General features: G+C 40.1%; 2 protein-coding genes across 3 annotated transcripts in view; one reads left to right on the forward strand and one right to left on the reverse strand.

Annotated features, from left to right (window-relative positions):
• The window catches only part of SERAC1 (serine active site containing 1), a 53,980-nt gene extending 43,856 nt beyond the window's left edge, over window positions 1–10,124 (forward strand). The window contains exons 13-17 of the mRNA XM_026649734.1: window positions 1,533–1,633; window positions 4,144–4,241; window positions 4,810–4,992; window positions 5,448–5,591; window positions 7,724–10,124. Of these exons, the coding sequence (XP_026505519.1) occupies window positions 1,533–1,633; window positions 4,144–4,241; window positions 4,810–4,992; window positions 5,448–5,591; window positions 7,724–7,860 (663 nt within the window). The 3' untranslated portion in view covers window positions 7,861–10,124. The remainder of the gene's footprint in view (window positions 1–1,532; window positions 1,634–4,143; window positions 4,242–4,809; window positions 4,993–5,447; window positions 5,592–7,723) is intronic.
• A 3,709-nt stretch (window positions 10,125–13,833) lies between these two features.
• Window positions 13,834–20,680, reverse strand: part of SYNJ2 (synaptojanin 2) — an 88,029-nt gene continuing 81,182 nt past the window's right edge. For both annotated transcript variants that reach the window (XM_024214032.3, XM_024214033.3), the window contains 2 exons: window positions 19,762–19,964; window positions 13,834–16,698 (listed from right to left, as the gene is read on the reverse strand). In XM_024214032.3, the coding sequence (XP_024069800.2) occupies window positions 15,892–16,698; window positions 19,762–19,964 (1,010 nt within the window). In that variant the 3' untranslated portion in view covers window positions 13,834–15,891. The remainder of the gene's footprint in view (window positions 16,699–19,761; window positions 19,965–20,680) is intronic.

Below are 20,680 nucleotides of genomic sequence, written 5' to 3' on the forward strand. Positions count from 1 at the left end.
TGACCCAGTATGGCCGTTCTTACGATTTTAGCAACTGCCTGGTTTTAATCTAGATTACTTCTAATCAGATTCTGCAAGTAGCTCTTTCTTACTTACTAGTAAATGTTTGTCAACAAGTTGCATTTCTGAACAGATTGTTCTTGGGGTGGGATTTCCCAGCTAATGTTAGCCCCTTTGATATAATTGTTTCGTCCAATAAAAGAGGACGCAGTATCCTCCACATCTCTTTCTATTATTCCTCTTAGATTGGGCTAGAATTTGGTTGCCTAGTAGATATCTGTTCACCCTCCTTGCCTTTTTTATTTGCTATTCAGAGACCAAAAAAAGTCCACAGAATTCTGGATTTTTTCAAGTATACTATATTTTTATAAAGAAATGGATTGCTGATTAACTAAAGCTTTGTAGTGTTTGCTGTTGAATTTTTATCAGTGAATCAGTAACAAGGGCCTTAAAGAAATTTCGTTTGGTGTTGTGTATTTTATATCATAATGTAATCTGAAAAGTAACTGTAAAAATGGTAGTTCAGGGTTCCATTTTTAATCTAATTGATTTTCCATGTCACACAGGAGAGGGAGACAGAAGCCTGAGTACCGATTCCAGCTCTGGCACTCACTCTCTCCCTTTGTGGCTTTGGGCAGTTTCCTTAATCTGCATGCCTGTTTTCCAGTCTATAAAAGAGTAAGGGCTAGTCTACACTGGCAGCGCTTTAACATGCCTTGTGTGGTCGCAGTGCAACGCTGAGAGAGAGCTCTCCCAGCACTCTAAAAAAACCACCTTAAAGAGGGGCGTAGCTCCCAGCGTTGGGGCACTGTTTACACTGGCGCTTTACAGCCCTGCAACTTGCTGCACTCAGAGGGGTGTTTTTTCACACCCCTGAGCAAGAAAGTTGCAGCGCTGTTAATTGCCAGTGTAGACAAGCCCTAATTCTCATGCACCTCAAAGAGGTGTTATGAGGATGTTAATGGGCAGTCTTCATCCCTGATATCATCCACTGAAGTCAGCTTTGTGAAGCTTTGCCATTGTTTGTAAAGCACTTGGAAGGTTAAAGAAAAGCTTTAATTTTAAACTCAAAAGGTGATTTATCGAACTGCCAGTCCTGCAAACACAGCCTGAGATCTTTAAAGTCAAATTGCCTGTTAAATCATTATCAATAATAATTGTTTCTGCAATCAGAATTTAGTGGACTCTTTTGTCAATAATGCATGAGTCAATACAGAATCCAGCTCACTCTCCCATAGCTTTGGTGGCTTTGTGATGTGCTAACAGTAGTAAAAACTGTTTTGTCGTTTAAAGTAAGCAGCTAGGACATAAAGGAACACCAGCAGCAAATATTTTCCGAAGGGTATCCTTTTTATATTTCAGTCAGTTTTCTGTCCAAAACTGCACTTTACATTTAATAGGGGTTTTTTTTTTCTTCTAATTAACTATCAATCTTACAGCAGATTGCTGGTCTTGATTTTGATGTATGAGAACCAACTGGTGTAGTGTAAATTCAAGTGTGCTCCTTTGTTTTGATTTTATATTTAATTTAGACCTGGCTAGCCTCAGACTGTCCTTCGCTTAGAATTGTATCTGTGGAGTATGACACCCACCTGAGTGATTGGAAAACAAAGTGCCCTATTGAGGACCACAGGTAACAAATGAAGTGCATGTAATTTGGGGAGGAGAGAAAAAGCTATACTATTGACATATAGGATCCTATAGGCAGGAGCAGGTGATCTTATTTTTCCTGTCATGTGCTGCTGTGGAGGAGATTTTGGTTTGGAGAAACCTCTTACCACCTGTTCCTCAGCAAGTGTGCACACTTGATTTCCCTACTGCCTGAGTAGGTGCTTGTGGTGTCTCTCTAAATTTTTGTGGTTCATTCAGCTTTGCATTAAGGAGAAATGTGTGAAGAACTCTAGAGACTGGCCTGAATAGATTCTTTGTGGGGTGGGGGATTTCTTAACTTCAGACAAACAATTCTCCAAATGCACTACAAAACAATTTTCAGATTAAGACTTTATATGCCTAGTTTTGGCCTGGAGATCACTTTTATTCAAGAGTTATAAATCTCTGAAAAGAGAGAGATACTATTCTGTGGCAGATAAAATATAGTAGCTGTATAATAGTTTTGGACAGGAAGTAAAGGAGACCATATTCAGCTGAAACTCAAGTTGGTATTTGTCAGGACATGTTTGCCAAAAGTGTTGGGGGATCTTTATTGACCACAAGTAATGAGAATTTCTGTTATACGTCTCATTTGAACAACAGCACCTCCAACTCAACAGGGTTTTCTAAAAGAAAAAATAGTAGACCAGACTAGGGGTATGTTCCAAAGCCCATTGAAGTCAACAGGAGTCTCTCCATTTACTTTAATGAACTTTGGAGGAAGCCCTAGGTCTCAATCCTACAAACATTTATGCATGAGCTCAGTTTGAAGCAGGTGAGTAGTCTCAAGGATATGACTAAGGGACTACTCCTGTGCTTAAAATGAAGTGTTTACCGGATCGGGGTCCAAAGGATTTATATTCCATAGTAGGGGAAAACTTTGATCACAGTATAGAAAATTAGGAGGCACAATTCTTATTGTTTTCTCTCCCCACTCCTTGTTCCTTCTATTTCTTGGTATTTAGCAAATTGATACAATTATTCCAATAAAGGAAGCATATGTAATCCACTCCATTAGGGAAACAATAACAATCTCACACACTTTGAAATTAGTAGAAACAAAACATTACAGCTTAATAACAGCAAAAATACTTGTAGACAGGTACTTCTGTTTCTTACTGTGTCCAACCAGAGTTATGGAAGTGGAAAGGAGTTAGAAAAAGGAAAAAATATATTTCTCAATGTGTATTATAGTAATTTTTGTCCTCAGAATAAAGATCACCTGAGCATACTGTATTTGGTCATTTTGCAGTTCCATATGGGTGCTGAAAAAGGAAAAGTATGAAGGAGGATTTCTTAAGAGTATCAAGAAAGATGCAGCAGTAGAATCATAACCCTTGTATTATTATTCATAGATATGCTAGCTGACCTTTTAAAAGTGAGCTTATAGTGCTGTCATTTAAAGTGTCACGGACGCGTGGGACAACAGAGTCTCCATGGAGCTGTGAAATCCCACATGCCATGCTGGACTTGATTCTCAGAAGGAGCAAATCCCTGCAGCTGTCTTAAAGATTTAGTTCAGTTGAAAAGACACATTTGAATCTCTTTTCACAGGCACTATAGCAGAGTGATCTTTAACATCCATTCTGAGAATTGACTGTACAAGGCTTTTCAAATGTGGCTGTTATTTAGATCTTTGCACTGTAATATCGCAGTATCCTGATATTTCTGCTGCTCATTTAATTCTCCGAGTTCTCATCTTGTCCTGTGGTCCTCTATGTTCAACTTTACTTCTGCTGAGAGGAAGGGAGGTGATATGCTTTAGAGCATGGGACTGGGAATCAGTAGATGTTCCTGCTCTGCTACAGACTTGTTGACCTTCGGCAAGTCATTTACCTTTTCTGTACCTCAACTTCTCCATCTTCAAAATGGAGAAGATTATGCTTTACCACTCTTTTAACTCTGAGCTTATTGGCTGGAAAGTGTAATAGAAGAACAAAGTATCAATAGGTATTATTTTAGAAATTATAGGTGGATCACAGACTTATTTGTTCAGAGCCCAGATTTCAGCTTTAGCATTATCAGTGCATTGCTCCATACTTCAAGCACAATTTAGCAAAGTATTTGCTTGTCAGACACTGTTTGCTTCACAAGAGAATAGAATTCATTACACTCTGATGCTTTGAAAAGAAAAATATTTTATTATGAAAACCAAGCTGTTTAAAATCCCAAAGCATAACGAGACATTTAGAGCTAATCCTAAATCCCAAAACTAAAGGAAAACTCCGGTGCTTCTAGAAAATATTCGTTATCTCTGTCCCTGCGCTCCTGTTGTTCCTAGTGGCCCCAGTCCTACAAGGTGTTCAGTGTCCTCAGTTCCCAATGAAGATGGTAATAGCTGGCTGTGTTCAGTAACTTGCATGATCAGGTCCAACGTGAGTTATCTACCTAATTCCCTTTTCATAGTATTGATGTACTGAAACTCCACTCCAGCATGAGACTGCCCTTTAATATGTTTGCCTTCCGCCTTGCATCTCTCTTTTTCTTCTGCAGGAAATCTATTGCTTATAGGAGCAATGAGCTTCTTAACAAGCTTAGAGCTGCTGGTGTTGGAGACAGACCTCTGGTATGGGTATCACATAGCATGGGGGGTAAGTACTTTGCTTATGCTGTACAGATCAGCTATGTATTATCGGCCATTATGCTTTAAAATGAGTAGCTAAATTAGCCTGAACAACCACATTTCAGATCAAACTCGATCACCCCAAAAGTTTGCAAAATGTGGTCTGAAAATATAAAACTGATGTTTTACTTTATTAACTATACTGCATTGCATAAACAATTTATTAATGAACTATATTGTTATCTCTTTGTACTATGTTGGGGAAGGGCACAGAATCAATGAATGATTTAGCTGAGATTGTAAGGACGGTCATGTAATTGGGAACCTGTAGGCTAAATTGTCTCCATGTTGGATCTTTAGTGAACATCACTGGTAGAGTTTAAAGGAAACCAAGTAAGTTTGGAATATTGGATTTGACACCAAATAGTAACAGTTTATATTTCCAGCCTCATTATAGTTCTACTTTTACATATTTTTCAGAGTAGACCTAATTAGTTGAGGAAAGAATATGATGGTCTGATTTGTATGTATTGTAATATGAACATTATTCTCGCAGTTATTTAGTTCCCTGCATAAATTAATATTTTTGTTGTCAGGTCTTCTAGTTAAAAAGATGTTGGTGGATGCTTCAAAGAACCCAGAAATGGATAAAATTGTAAACAACACCCGAGGAATCATATTTTATAGTGTACCTCACCATGGCTCCCAGCTGGCTGAATACTCAATGAATGCTAGATATCTTCTCTTTCCTTCTGTGGAGGTTAAGGAACTCAGCACAGGTATGCTCACTTTGTAGCCACTTAGCATAGGAGTTTATCTGTTTATGATTTTTGTCACTCCATCTGAAAATGCAAGATAAAAACAGCAAAAACCTTTTTTTAAATCTTTCTAAGGCTGTCAGTTAAAATGACAGAATAACTTCTGTACTTAACTGTTTGTAGAAGAGGCTAAAGCTGTGGGCAAGTTTACAGAATAGTCTCAGCCGTTCAGAAATGTAATAGTGTAGTATGTGACTCCTCTGTAGCATACCTTGTAATCAAATCTCAGGCAATGTGGCTGCTGTCAAACCCCTGAAAACAGGGTCTTACAATGGATGTGCTGCTGTTTTTACTGGAGTTATAATTTTGCCAAAATATTTCTTACAAGATAAAATATTGCAGATAAGTTTTTATTTTCTGAAAATGAGTTAACACAATTTATACAATATACAGTATTTCTTTTTTTCCTTCTTCAGATTCTCCTGCCCTTAAAGAACTAAATGATGATTTTCTTTCATTTGCCAAGGATAAGAAATTTCCAGTCTTGAGTTTTGCAGAAACCTTACCAACGCATATAGGTAGCATGATAAAACTTCATGTGGTACCTGTGGACTCAGCCAGTATGTCAATTAGCTATTTACTTTTTTCGCATATTGATATAGGGGGATAGGCAATGCAGATACTGTAATAGAAATATCTGGAAAGATAAATAGGGGATATTGTATGAAAAACCGTTGATGGTTCCTTTTGTTTAAACTTTTGACCAGATTTTGATCTTGGATACATTTCTAAGTACAAACATGTAACCCTCCTATTGAAATCAGTGAGAACGCAGTGCATATCTGAGCATATTACTTATAGAGCAGTGTGGCAAAGGTTGTTCTTATGCATCTAACAGGGTCTTCTCCTTTTTTAAAGGTGGGAGAAATCACTGCACTCAAGCTCTTACAGTAGAGACCTCATGGTGTTCACATGGCCAACGTTCCCCATTTGGTTCAATGCTCAGTCTCTCACACAAACCCACTACACTACTATAGCATCCTTTTGGATGACCAAATACGGAAAACTTCAGGCAAAACAAAGAATTTGCTCAGAAAGTTGTTAACATAATGCATATGTAAAAAGCAACAGAGGGTCCTGTGGCACCTTTAAGACTAACAGAAGTATTGGGAGCATAAGCTTTCGTGGGTAAGAACCCTCACTTCTTCAGGTGCAAGTAATGGAAATTTCCAGAGGCAGGTATAAATCAGTATGGAGATAACGAGGTTAGTTCAATCAGGGAGGGTGAGGTGCTTTGCTAGCAGTTGAGGTGAACACCAAGGGAGGAGAAACTGCTTCTGTAGTTGGATAGCCATTCACAGTCTTTGTTTAATCCTGATCAGTACTGCTGAGCTCCAGTTCATTTGCAAATTTGACACCATCAGATCAGGATTAAACAAAGACTGTGATTGTCTATCCAACTACAGAAGCAGTTTCTCCTCCCTTGGGTTCACACCTCAACTGCTAGCAGAGCACCTCACCCTCCCTGATTGAACTAACCTCGTTATCTCCATACTGATTTATACCTGCCTCTGGAAATTTCCATGACTTGCATCTGAAGAAGTGAGGTTCTTACCCACGAAAGCTTATGCTCCCAATACTTCTGTTAGTCTTAAAGGTGCCACAGGACCCTCTGTTGCTTTTTACAGATTCAGACTAACACGGCTACCCCTCTGATAATGCATATGAGATTAGAATAGAAGACTCAGCATAACCTTAACCAGAATTTTCACTAAAGTGATCAGGATTAGCTATCAGGAATACCTAAACACCATGACTAGTCTCAGTGTAACTAAATTTGCTGGGAGTAGAGCACCTTTATGGAGATATCCCATCTCCTAGAACTGGAAGGGACCTTGAAAGGTCATCGAGTCCAGCCCCTGCCTTCACTAGCAGGACCAAGTACTGATTTTGCCCCAGATCCCCAAGTGGCCCTCTCAAGGATTGAACTCACAACCCTGGGTTTAGCAGGCCAATGCTCAAACCACTGAGCTATCCCTCCCTTTATTATACACTTAAGTGATGGGTTTTCCCTTTCTTGGGGAAACTCTTTATACTGTATTCCATGTTTGATGTCCAATCCAGCCTAGCTTTAAATTCTAAAATCACAGTTTTTATAAAAGAGTTCATTTAATTATAGATGAACTTAATTATAAGTAAAAACCTTCTGCAGTCTTTTAGACTTCTTCAAAATGCAGATATTTTGACTTCAATAGGGCCAGGATTTAACCCAACGACAAAACTCCCATTGAGTTTAATAGGCAGGATTTCAATCTTTGACATTAAATGATTTGTGCAGTAGATAAAGCATATGTTTGTAATGTTCTCCTTATTGAGTAAGCTGGGTGCTGGTGACTAAATCAATAAGGGAAAATTATATGGGAAGGAATTAGTTTTCTAAAGCCCTGATCCTGCAAAGGGATCCGTATGGGCAGACACTTACATATTTGTGGAATCCCATTGAAGTCAGTGGAACTCCGCTGGGCCTAAGGGTCTGCCCAAGTGGATCCCTTTGTAGAATCAGTCTAAAGCTGCATCTATTTATGCAATATGTCATTGTGTTGGATAATGCTTTCAGCACATTTAAAAACAACCTAGTGTAAGACAAAATGAATAAATAACAGCTATGGAGGGGTTGGTTTTGGGTGACTTTAATTGTTAATGCAAGAGCTTTTTCTTAATCTACACTATTTTGTTTTTTTTCCTCCTTCAGATTTAGGCATAGGAGACCTAATTCCAGTGGAGGTTAATCATCTGAATATTTGCAAGCCGAAGAAAAAAGATACTTTTCTATACCAACGTACTGTAAAGTTTATTCAAGATGCTTTAGCAAGAGAACTGAGAAGTTGAGTCTTTACCATCCTTGCTTGCTTCTCTCTCCCATTTGGTGTAATGCAACAAAGTCTTTCCACTAAAACTGTTGACAGGTCTCCAGAACTACAGACACGATATTAATAATAAAATCAGCTGTCCAAGTGGCTTTGAATATATCTTCTGCTTGGAAATCTACATTGTCTACGTCTGAAATGCATTCAAAATATATACAAACCACCACAGCCCCAGAAATCTGGCAATAAAAGGTGAAAGTCTGATGTGATTCACTTTGACTTATTGACTACATGTATGTAATTCCTCTGATGATTTGACCAGTAGGCGATGGGAATGCAGTGGAGGAAAGGCTTCAGGTATCCTGTAGCTACTCTTCTGGAGCAGCATGGATGGGCTATGAAGGGTGTCCCATGGTTCACTTCTTAGCCAAGAAAGATTGCTGTGATTGAGATGAATGTACATATGGTACACTAAGGACCAAAAACAATAAACCCAGATGATGATCTGTTTCTATAATAACGAGAAACAAATGGCTGTCTCAAAGTACACATCTGCTATCCATGTTTGGGAGTTTGAAACCTATTAAGAACACATGTGAATGATTCAAGATATTGTTTTGATTGGACCAGTTTATGCTGCTTGCCTTTCTGTTTAATAGGCCCAGACATTCTTCTAGTTTAATTCACTTTTTACCAGTTGGCATCAATTGATAACAAGTGCAGGAAACAGAGTGCTGTGTGAGAAAGAGAGGCATCACCTAATCTTTTGATCTTTGGTATGGTATCCTAGGTAAAGGCGACAGTGACAGTTTAATTTAGTTTTAAACAAAAAGATAAATACATTCTTGTGCTGTTCCATTTTAATTCTGTCAGCGTTGGGCTTCAAGCTCATAGGAAAAGAACACTAGTGTGAGAAGTTTTTGACCTAGTTCTCTGCTCTGTCATACATGAGATCTGGGTAGGGGACTTTTATGCTGATTTCTTGCTGCCTACTTTGGGAGTGCTGAAAAGGCAACACACTTAACTCTTGGCTGGAGTGGCGCCTGTTGCCCAATAGGAAGCTCTCAGCTGATTTAAGAATGATGTTGATGAGGCTCAAATAGAGGGAAACTTGTGTAGTCCTTCACAAGAAAGATGGTAGCTATGATATGAGGCTTTGGAATTTGCAGGGGAGGGGGCAGGAGGCTAAGGCAGAAAACATAAAGGAGTTCCCAGGGCTCCATCAGAGCATTTTATATTTGTGGGGGCCTCAACTAACTTATTGCTGTACATGGAGGAAAAACAGCAACAGTTTCTTAAATAATTATGTGGCCAATTTCACTGTATTTTTTATTATTATTATTATTATTTTTGCTAAAGCCCAGGATGATCTGGTTAACAGCATCGATGAGAGAGAACTATTTTGTAGAACAAGGGTAGCAGTGTTCAGCCACCTTTCTTAAAGCCTTAAATGATTCCAAACCTAATTAAGAGCAGCTTAGTTATGGGCTTGATTTAGCAAAGGACTAATACTGATCTAGTGGCCAAGAAATGTTGAAGACCACAGCCACAGAATCCCTGATAGACTGTCTGGCCTTCACTGTCACCCGAGCAAATCACCGTAATAGTCCTGGATTTTCCTAGCTAGCCATTTATCAACTAAGGCCTTTGTTGATGATGATAGGGGAACCACTGGAAACTGTTTCAGGACTTCTTTAATATGATTGTACAACGATGATGGTAAAAAGCACAGTAAGATGATATGAAGCTCAGAAGTCCCATAGTAGCTTGTATTAGTATGAGTGTATTGGTGGTGGTTTAGAATACTGAGTCCACCCCTACTAGTCCAACCCTAGAACACTCTCATGTAGGATGACCAGTGCTGGGAAATACAGAACCCAGAGCAGTACTGAAGGCCAGGCATGCTTTCTTTTGGATCAAACCACATGTAAGAATTTTGGCTGCCACTATTTCAGACTGAAAATATAGTTTGGGACTGGGTGGAATAGGATGTATGGAATTTATCGGGATACACAGGGTTTTGGATAAGCTGAGAACTTTGCATTGTAAAACATGCAAATAGGGTGATGCGAACCATTTTTGAGTAAAAAGACATTTTTTGGCTAACAGGGAGTCAGATCAACCAGAGTCTTTTGTAATGCCTTGTACAATAAATCTGTCTGTCTGAGCTACAGTAACTGGAATTCTTGAAGCAAATTTCAATATTTTGCAACTAACAAATGTATTAATGTGTAACTTTAAATTAATATGTGGGTTATACAGTAACTGTGTTTGGGAGATAGTAATGAAATATGTTTTTTAAAAAAAATTTGTACTATATCTCTTGAAAAAATATATTAAACTTGAATAATCTGCTAAATGGAATGTATTGATATTACCATATTGCATGCCAATCCAAAATAGTGACCATAGTTTTCAGCAGGACTCACTGCACCTGTGTCCTTTACCCAACAAACCTACTACACTTTCCAACTGATGGTAATGTAGCTGCAGATCTGTGGATAGTTAGCAAATACTGTTAACCACTTGCTGACTATCTGATGATTCCTCTTCCTTCTACAAAAATTCTTCATTTTGATGCAAGTTTGGAGCGAATCTTTCCTTAGATGAGCCTTTAAACATGTTTCCAGATCACATTCTGAGGAATCAACTTGGGTTTTTTATCTAGTTTAGATGGAATTATTTGTTTTATGCCATTATGATTCTTCTTTACATTTAGTTAAGAATTTCACAATTACTTACCCAACTTGAGAGGTGGGCACACTATTGGCACTGTGGGCTCTTCCAGGCCTCTTGACTTCTACAGCTTTGGGGCTGAGGTTGCTACCATCAATGGCCTTGGTACCAATGAAAAAGGATGCTCCTTCCTTGGTGCAGTTGCCTGTAGAGCCAGTACCAATATGCCCCTTGTCCTCAGCACTGTCTACATCCCTGACTTTGGCACCCGAGACTTCGGAACTCAGGTACCCCTTGGAGTCCACACCAATTCTGTTGTGCTCTTTGGCACCAATAATGGAAGATTTCCCAGTACTGGCCCCCTTGGTGAGGCCCTCTACTTCTTGGGAGGCTTTTTCAGTACTAATGATGGTCCTAACCTCGGTATCAACTTTGCTCTTCTCCCATTCAACTGTGGATAAATAGGGCTATTCCCTAGCCGCACCGGAGTGGACACTACCAATTCCCATGGACTGTTCAGAGGTTTCCTCCGAGTCCAATAAGAAGCCTTCCAGCCCATGTCCACCTTGGCAAAAGAAGTCCTGTAACTCCTCTAAATGCCCAGCAGAGAGAAAGTATCAGCACCAAGATCACAGTCTCACATACAGCAAGGACAGGTCATCTTGGCCTGCATTGTATTGACCTCCTATGATTCTTTCTTGCAATGGCCAGCCAGTACATGTAGGATGCATCCCACTTGCATAGACCTTGGGGTGTCTATAAATATGGAGGAACAAATATTTAATAATGGGCTCTTCAGACTACAAGAGAACAGTATAACATGATCCAAAAGCTGAACATTGAAGCTGGATGACTTCAGACTGCAAATAAGGTGTAAAATGTTTAACAGTGAACAATTTACCATTGGAACAACTGACCAAGGATCATGGTGCATTCTCCATCGCTGACCATTTTTAAACCAAGCTTGGTTGTTTTTCTAAAAGATCTGCTCTAGGAAATATTTTGAAGATGTTCTGTGCTATGCAGGAGGTCAAACTAGATGATCACAGTGGTCTCTTCTGGCCCTGGAAGCTATAAATGATTAAAGGATTGGAAAACACGCCTTGTAGTGAAAGACTGAAAGAGTTCACTCTAGCTTATCAAAGAAAAAGTTAAGAGATGACTACAGTCTAAGTACCCACATAGGAAGCAGAAATTTGATGATAGAGAGCTCTTTGATTAAGCAGACTAAGGTATAACAATAATTGGAAGTTGAAGTTAGGCAAATTCAGACTTGAAGTTTTTAACAGTGAGGGTGATTATCCATTCGACTAATTTCCCAAGGGGTGTGGTTGATTTTCCATCACTGGAAATCTTTAAATCAATACTAGATGTTTATTTTTTCCAAAAGATGTGCTCTAATTCAAACAGGCATTAATTCAGGGAAGTCCTGTGTTATGCAAGAGATCAGACTTAGATGGTCACAGTGGTCCCTTCTGGCCTTCGAATCCCGAACCCTGTCCAAGGGGAGATCTAGATGGATCAGCCTTAAGACTAGCTTCTGTTACAGATGCTGAAGGGCATCTGTCCTCTCGTGCCACCTCTACTGGAGCAGCGTTTGCCAGAGGATCCGCCTCTCCTTGAAGAGATGCCATTGGCTCCAGCAGTTCTGTCCTTGCCCTCTCTGAATGATTCAGTAGTAGGAAATTCCTCAGTTTTGTCATAGCGGGCTGCCATTATTAGTATACGGTTCTCCTCTGGCCACTCAGCAGCTCCTCATGTGCTCACTAAATGAGTGGCAGTGGTGGCAGCCAGGTTTTCCCTTACCTCAAAGATTGGCTTGTTCGGGGATCATCTGAGAACCAGGTTAGTTGCCATGTCAAGTTCATCATCCACCTTTTCAATCAACCTGTTCCTTCTCCTTGATTTGTTTTGATAGAATGGTATATGCAGTCGCTGATTGTATGAAGCCTGCTTGCTGGAGGGATTCTAATTTTAACGTGTGGGTCACCACTTGCTTACACAGACAAAAGATATAGTTAGTGCTGAAGGCCACTTAGAAAAGTGGAGTAATTAAACAAGTTGTAGTTGACATGTATAAATCCACTTTAATTGGCTTTCCTGCTAACTCTTTCATCAACGTAAATTAGCTGTCCCAGGGCTGTTAAATTATCTTTGTTGCACAGAATGTTGGATACGGTACTAAACATATTTTATTTTTTATAGCCCTTAATGATTTATGCTGAAATGTATCCATAAATAGCCACTGTTGCCCCCCCCCCCTTTTTTTTTTTTTTTTTTAAAAGGAGGCCAGGAGGTTGTGATGAACCAGGGAACTAAGTAGCCAGCCCCTTCAGAGTGGCTCACCTTTGTGGAACTGAACACTTTAAAACTATCTCTAGCCTCTTTACTACTAAGGAAATGTGCATGGAGTGGGACAGCGAAGAGCTTAGCTATAAAGGCAGCATTGCTTGTATACAGAATGTCTTTTTTTGGTTAGAGTTCAGCAGTAGAGATAAGGCGGCTTCAGCAAGGCTGGATAGTAACAGAACTGAACTGGCTGACGTCCCAAATTACCTAGGCAAGTGAGAAGAGAATTAAACCAATTTAAGATTTGTAGAAAAGGCGTTTAATTGACATTATTTACAACCTCAGCACAAAAAAAGTCTAGTTTAAATACAAGACCCTGGATTTTCACCTTTACCAATTGCTTAAAAATGTTCGCATCATTTTAGTAATTCTCTATCCAAAAAGGGGCTTCATTCCATTTATAAGTGATTGTGCCTGAACTGAAACACGCGTGTAGTAACTTTTAATTGCCTGCTTTCCACAGACAATGTAAATGCTTCACAAATTTACCACAGGTAATGTGTAGCTAGCGCACACTAACAGGCCTCATTAGAAATCCAGGCTATCTTCCCTTTAGCTAAATCTTGGGCATTTGAAAAGCATAAACGCCAAAGTGGTTAGCAAATGCAGAGGTGACTTTGCTATGATGGCCTGTTCTAACTTGACATCAGCTGTAGCATTTTGTGAGAATTGCATGTTAACTGCACTACAGTTCCACTAGAAACACTGGCCCTGTAGCTTATGATGCCCTACCAGAGCGCTAGGTAAATATAAGGTGGAAAGTAAAGCAGCAGTTGCAGGACTATTTGTTTGAAGTATCAGGGGGTAGCCGTGTTAGTCTGTATCTACAAAAACAACAAGGAGTCTGGTGGCACCTTAAAGACTAACAGATTTATTTGGGCATAAGCTTTCGTGGGTAAAAACCTCACTCATCTGAAGAAGTGAGGTTTTTACCCACGAAAGCTTATGCCCAAATAAATCTGTTAGTCTTTAAGGTGCTACCAGACTCCTTGTTGTATTTGTTTGAAGAGTATCTAGGGAAGGTCCCTGTTCAAGATACTTTCCCCAGACTATTATTTCTGAAACATGGACCATGATATTGTATCTTTAGGCATTAAACCTTCTAAGTGTTTGCAAAGACTTACACTCAGCTTTAGCTTATTCTATACATTTTAGTTACCCTAATCTCAGATGCACTGTTGGTATAGCTGCAACCCACTGATACTGGTCTGTGCTGTTACACAGCACCCATCACTGTCCTATCAGTATTTTCCTTCAGAGTTGATCCTAACAAGCAGAGGACCACGGCGAATTCTGTATTTAGTTTGACAAAACTCTTTCATGCTCTTGGAATTAGTTAGTTTTACAGCCTTTCTTTTACAAAACAGTTGCATATAAGTAGTAGTGTTTTCTTAAAGGTATTTTTGCTACCCCTGTCTTCCACCTCCCACTGAAATCTCAATGTCCTTTAATTCTACTCATTGCCTCAGTAATCTGACATTATCTGAGGAGACAAGTCTGCATAGAACATTCCACTTCCAAGTTTGCTCCTAGCCTTATTTTCTGGTTTCCTCTTACTTCCCCTTTAGTAGTTCCCTTAAATAAAAAGTTAACCGTCTCCCTTTACCATTTTCTTAATGGAATATAATTCTTGACAAATGGTGCTATCACATAGTTTCTCAGATGTGCCTGTCCCTGATGTAGGTGCTAAAGGTTCATTTCCAAATGGCAGATAGTGCTTTAATTGCCTTACACCTGCTAAATTGAGTACAAGTGTTCAGCACAGGTGAATAAGGAAGGTGCACCTGTACGCTCTCCAGGGGACAGCACACACCTTTACCATCAGTGGGTAGAAATTAGTAAATCACCTTTCCACTCTAGGGCTAGATTCTGCTACTCTTGCTCATGCTGAATACTGCCGGACCAGTGTAGCACTCACGTAAACATACAGACAGCCCTTTGCTCATCCTCATTTATTATTTCATTAGTAGCTAAGCATGAACATGTTATTTCCTTGCAAAGAAACAGAGGGGCGCAAAGGTAGGCGTAGTGGTCAAACATCTAGTGTACTTCCACAGGAGTCTATCAGTGACTATACATACAGTTCACAGACCATTGGAATGTTTACTAGCAGGTTGCTTGCACAGTCCCTTCCAAAGTTATAGACAGTCATTGTCCATGTGCCTTTTCACTGGATAGCAAGTCATTTAGCATTAGGTTGCATTGAACAGAATCAGTTAAATCTGAACGTAGAGGAGAGGAGGCATTGAAAGAAAACATAAGCTTCTAGAATAATTTTCATAAGTGTATCATTATTAGTATCACACACGCTGATAAGGAGCCCATCATATCTGTGTGCATTTGCAAGGTTGAGATTAAAAACAAGCATGTTCATCAAAATAGAGAGCACCTAATCCATAACATCCTCCACCCCTCTTACTTAACAATAATGGCCAAGGATTGAGGAATTTAGCCAGCAGGCTAATACTAGGAGAGTACAGAACCTGCAGCTAGTTGTAAATCACATGAAAGAGATGCAGCATAGGACTTGTCTACAGCATATTTACCATCAGAATTATAGTGGTGTAATTATATTGCTAAAGTTATTCCAAGATAATTCCCCCTGGGGACACTATTCTCTCCGAATTAGTGTAGTAGTATAATTATACTGCTGTAGTTCTGCTGGTAAATTTTACCATGTAGACAAGTCTTTGTTTTAAGTGTTAGAAATTATCTGAAATATAAATTATACCTATAAACTTTTTTCTTGTTGTCTTCATACATCATTACAGACTTTTAAAAAAATACTTTGTACCTGAACTGTCACTTTCCTTTTCAGTTGGATTAGAAAAAGGGAAATAATTTAGACTAAAGATTTTTTTGCAAGTTGTACAGTATTGCCTGACGTCTTGTATTTCCCCCCCAGATCATACTACTATTTTTTTAAACACAAAAATAAAATGTGGCCTTGCCAGACTTAGTACAACTCTGTATTCAAAGCAGATTTTTATCTTGTATCATAATTAGATTTCTGTAGGGAAAAAAAATCTCACAACTCTAAGTTAGCATTTGTGTCCATCCAGGTATTTTTGTTTTGCTCTAAGACCAGCAGTTTGCTGACTCCCTCTGATAATGTACCATTGTCTTCATCATCACTAAATGTAACCCAGTGACTGAACTCTTTTGGGCTGGGGAGTTTCAAATCTCTCCGAGTGTGTGTTGGGCTAGTTGTTGCTGGTGTGGAAAAAGGAAAGGAAACATCTGTGTCCAGGTCCAAGAGATTTGTGCTCTCTGTTAGTGAATTGGTGTCTAACAGCTGTGGCTGCTGGATGTCTGGGGTAGGAGGGCCTTGAAGGTCAGCAATAAAGTCCAAAGCAGTTGGTGTCAAGTGCTTAGTGCCACTGTTGTCTGGGCTGGCAGTGGATGTGGGAGCTGAAAGATCAGAGTCTCTGTGAGAAAGGGGGAGGATGTCAGAGTCCTGTATTGGAGGGCTGTACTCAGGACTATTGTTGTTGTTGAAATTGAATGTTAAGCCACTAAGAAGCAGACTGTTATTGTTCTGAAGCACCTGTTGGTGAAGGGCAGCAGGAGCAGACTTCTTCCTTCGTGGTGGAACCTTTGGGGCAAAGGAGTTCTGCAGAGGCAGCGCACTTTCCTCTGAAGTGCCTGGGCTGGGAGGCTGCCTGTCGCTGCTGCTTCTTCTCTCCGGAGCTTTCCCAGGTGGCGCTGTTCTCGGCTTAGGAACTGGGGTGATCCTAGTGGGACTGGTAATGGCTTTGGTTTCAAGGCAGGACTCGGACACTCCAATGTGAAAGCGGACGGGCTGCTGGTCAAGCTGCTCTTCCGGACACAGAGACTGAGAGAGGGGAACAAAAGAAATACGAGTCAGAGCGGCATTTTCGATTCACACTCGGTCGCAGCACTAGCTCTGCCCATCCAGATGAGAAAACGCTCAAACAATAGGTGGGATAAAGAGGATGTGAGTAGAGTTGAGTGCATTATTGAAAGAAGTTGGTGGAATTGTTTGAGAGAGATGAGGAAGTGGAAAGTGAAGGCATGAGAGTAACAGCTTTAAAGCAACCCTGCTCTTCACTCCGTGTGTTAAAAACACATCCCTTTGTGACCATTTTCTTTTCCACATTAGAATTATGCGTGGGGCCAAATGTCCAGCCACCACAATTCTGAGGAGTTCTTTTACTGTTACATTTTCCTGCTGCTGTAATAATACTGAAATGATAAGGGATGACAGGGATTGTATTAATGGCACATTAGCCTTGGGCACCTTGTGATACATGAGGCTAAAGGACAATTAGCTTCAGCTACCCCAGGAAGTGCATTCGTGTCTTACTGAGGCCAGGGTTTGAATCATAATGTGGAATTTTGCATTCTTCCTTAATGCCTTATATTCCACTTAAAAAAACCTTCTCTAAGCAGAAAGGGTTAATCAGGAAAAAATGTGAAATTGCATTTGTTTTTAAAGGTATTGTCACGTTACTAGGGCCATGGCGGTCACCATCCCTGCCATGATAAAGTCCTTGCCATATGGATCCCTCCCTCCCTGTTAAGGGAAGGAAAAGGTCATTCCTGTTGGATTTTTGCCCAGTATGCTTAAACTGCAGGGCCAAAATCACTAACCAGGCACACTTGTTCGAGCAGCCCATAGTTTAATGTATTTTGGGCCCAGGTTAAATTAGTGCTAGCTAATTAGCTCGATGTAACTCTTATTCTCGATCTCCTATTCTCAATACTTCTGAGCGAAACCACATGAACGCCTGACTAGTCTCCCTTAGTACAATAGGGTACCAACCCAGTCTTTTTATGTGCTCAGAAAATGCATCTTACACTGAATACAGGGCAATCCCCCTTTCATTTATGTCTAGAGATCTATGTTGTTAAATCTCCTGTACTTTACTAAATGCTTTCGGGGGGGGGGGAGGGCGGGGAGTGGGGAGGAAGAGGTGGAAGGGTTTTTTTGAGGTACTGAGCTCACTTCTAAACTCATTTCCAGATAGGGGGAAAACATCACTTTAGGACTTGTCTACATCCTACATTAGTCTGCACCAGAAGGGTGTACATTTTAATGCACAGTAGGTTGTTGTGCAGTAACTGGCCCGTATGGACTCTGCTGGTGCGCACTAGAAGTTCCCCAGTGTGTGTTAATGTTGTCCCATTTCAAACAGTATTATATCAGTACTCACTAGGGAAATTCTACTGTGCGCTAGCTAGGTCACCCAGGCCAATTAGTGTACAATATGCTAATGTGCGCTAGAATCTACACCCCTCTAGTGCAGGCTGATACTCTGAGTCTGCTGTGGACAAACTCGTATAGGAACTTTCATATCATATACTGTTAAATAACAGCAGCCTTTCTATTTTGAGATCTTTCAGGAGTACATGGATGATGGGAGTGAGTTAAATATAGGGAAATAGACTGCTCTTTATAATATACTTGTGATAAGTATGTCTGTGAAGGAGTGGGGCTGTTTTTGGTTTACTTCTCTACCTTTCTTTTTCCTTTGTGGTTCTGCTCAATGGAAGGCTGTGGAAACGGCCTTAGGGGATACAGTAAGTGCCCTTTCAGAGTGAGGTAGGATGGAGACCTAAAGACTAACCTCAAGAGAAGAGCTGTCTAGCAAAGGCTGTCACAGAGGAAGAATATGAAGGGGCATATCTATGGTACTTATATAGCCTCCATTACTGTACTGTACTATATGAGCATCACAATCTTTAATGTATTTATCCTCACAACACTGCTGTGAGGTAGGCAAGCACTACTATCCCCATTTGACAGATGGGGAACTGAGGCTATGCGACTTGCCCAAGGTCACGCAGAGGCTGTGGCAGAGCCAAGTGTCTGGCTAGAACTCTAACCACTGGGCTCCTGCCTCCCTGGAGACCCTGTTTTACTCTTTATTGTTTGTGGCAGGTCACTGCTCCTGTGAGTTTTTGGCTACGTTTTGTTAGTATTAATAAGTGCTGTTTAAATGGCACATCCTGGAGTAGTGTAGTTGGCACCAAGAGCCCTGGTGACTCTATTGAACCAACTTTGTGATTTATAACTTCATACATTCATTATTTTTGGTTCAAAGCCTGACCTGCAGATTCTCGGTTCAGAAGAGACAATTGTTAGCAGATATGAACAAAATTGGTTGTATGGACTTTGGGGATTTTGTTTTTTTTCCTTTAAAAAAGCAACAAATGTTGTCCTAAGTAAATATTTTTAAAAAAAATCTAAAAAACAATTTCCAATCAACTTTGACTTCAGTTTGAACTAAGGGCTTTTGAAGGAGGTAAGAACAATTAAAATTGGATTTCTGCATTAGCCCAAGAGGCTAATTCTCAGCATTTTAGCAGACTATTTCCTTCTGATCTTACTGAAGGAAACCTACACTGTCGTGATGTAGTGTGATCAGTAGAGCAACAATGCAGAAAGAAACGTCGGGTTGAGAGTAGTCATCAAACCAGATCCAAGTTCACAATGAATTATCTCAAGTTTAGGATGCATAAGAGGTAAGTCAGGGAGGAGATGCAGATTTGGTGAGATAATATCTGGAATTCTGTGTTCAGTTCTAGACAATTCAGAAAGGTGTAGCCAAGCTAGGAGTTCAGAGAAGGGCAAAAAACACTAGGAGGATGGATCATCACAGAGAGAAGTTAAAGAGCTGAATGCCGATAGCTAAGTTTAGTGATAACTTTGTCAAAATGGGGGATAATGATTTCCTCTACTTGATGTTCATTTACTGTGCATACAGGCCCCAGTGACTGCCATATACAATGATACTTCTGGGACAGAAGAGCTCAAACAGATGCTTGAGCCAGATGACAGAATTTCATGTGAAGTGTTTAACCACTTGCCCCTTCTGCTAAAACACACTATGCAAAATGAATAGCTGGATGTGTTCTGCTGTGGCTATCTTACATTTTCTGATTTGACTCCAGTTCTTTGCAGGGGCACTGGCTTCTTTACGGTCGGAACTTTGGGTGGAGGGCGATGGGGCAGGAGCATTGGTCCTGGTTGTGGCCCCTGAAATGATGCTGACTTTGTGATGCTGGGAAAGGAGTCAGGCTGAGTGAATGTTTGGGTTCTTACTGGAGCAGGCTTCAGAGCATCCTCTTGTGTTCCTGAAATGCAAAAACAACCATTGTTTGAATCTGTCTGAAGCGTCCTCAAAGATCTGTTTCCTTCGTGGTCTTGTTTTCCAAAATGCTTTTGCCCGTTTCCTTACGGGGACAGTGTTCAGGCTGAAGATGAAGGTTTTGGAAATAAATACAGAATTTCACCAAAAACGTATCATTAGAATTTCTTTAATTTTATGAAAACTAGTCATTGCATATTTGTTATACTCCTTGCCAGCAGTACTTCTAACCCAACCCAGCAGCATTGTGCTAGTGTGTGTGACCTAGTTGATAGGTCAATGGTGGGGACTCAGGAGAGAGAGGTTAAATTCCAGACTCTGCCACTGGCCAGCTGGATGACCTTGGCATGCCACTTTAACCTCTCTGTGCCTCAGTTTCCCCATATGTAAAATAGGGATAATGATACTGATCTCCTTTGTAAAGCACTTTGGGTTCTAGGGATGAAAAGTGCTGTAGAAGAGCTAGGTGGTACTAGAGCATGAGAATCCTAAAATGAAACTGACCAGCCTAGTTTTCTTAGCTAAGCCAAGTGAAATATAAAAAGTAAACAGTAATAAACTAGTGCAAAGTAAACCTGATTTCACCCATTCTTTCTCCTTTAATGTGCAAACGTGCTCTGAAGAGCAAATATAAAAATGGCATTGTGGTATTCCAGGGTTATTCTCTCTTAATGATTCCAGATTACATTTGCTCAGTTTTAT

The sequence above is a fragment of the Terrapene carolina genome, unplaced genomic scaffold, assembly GCF_002925995.2.
Source record: "Terrapene carolina triunguis isolate 2854851 unplaced genomic scaffold, T_m_triunguis-2.0 Scaffold85, whole genome shotgun sequence".
NCBI lineage: Eukaryota > Metazoa > Chordata > Testudines > Emydidae > Terrapene > Terrapene triunguis.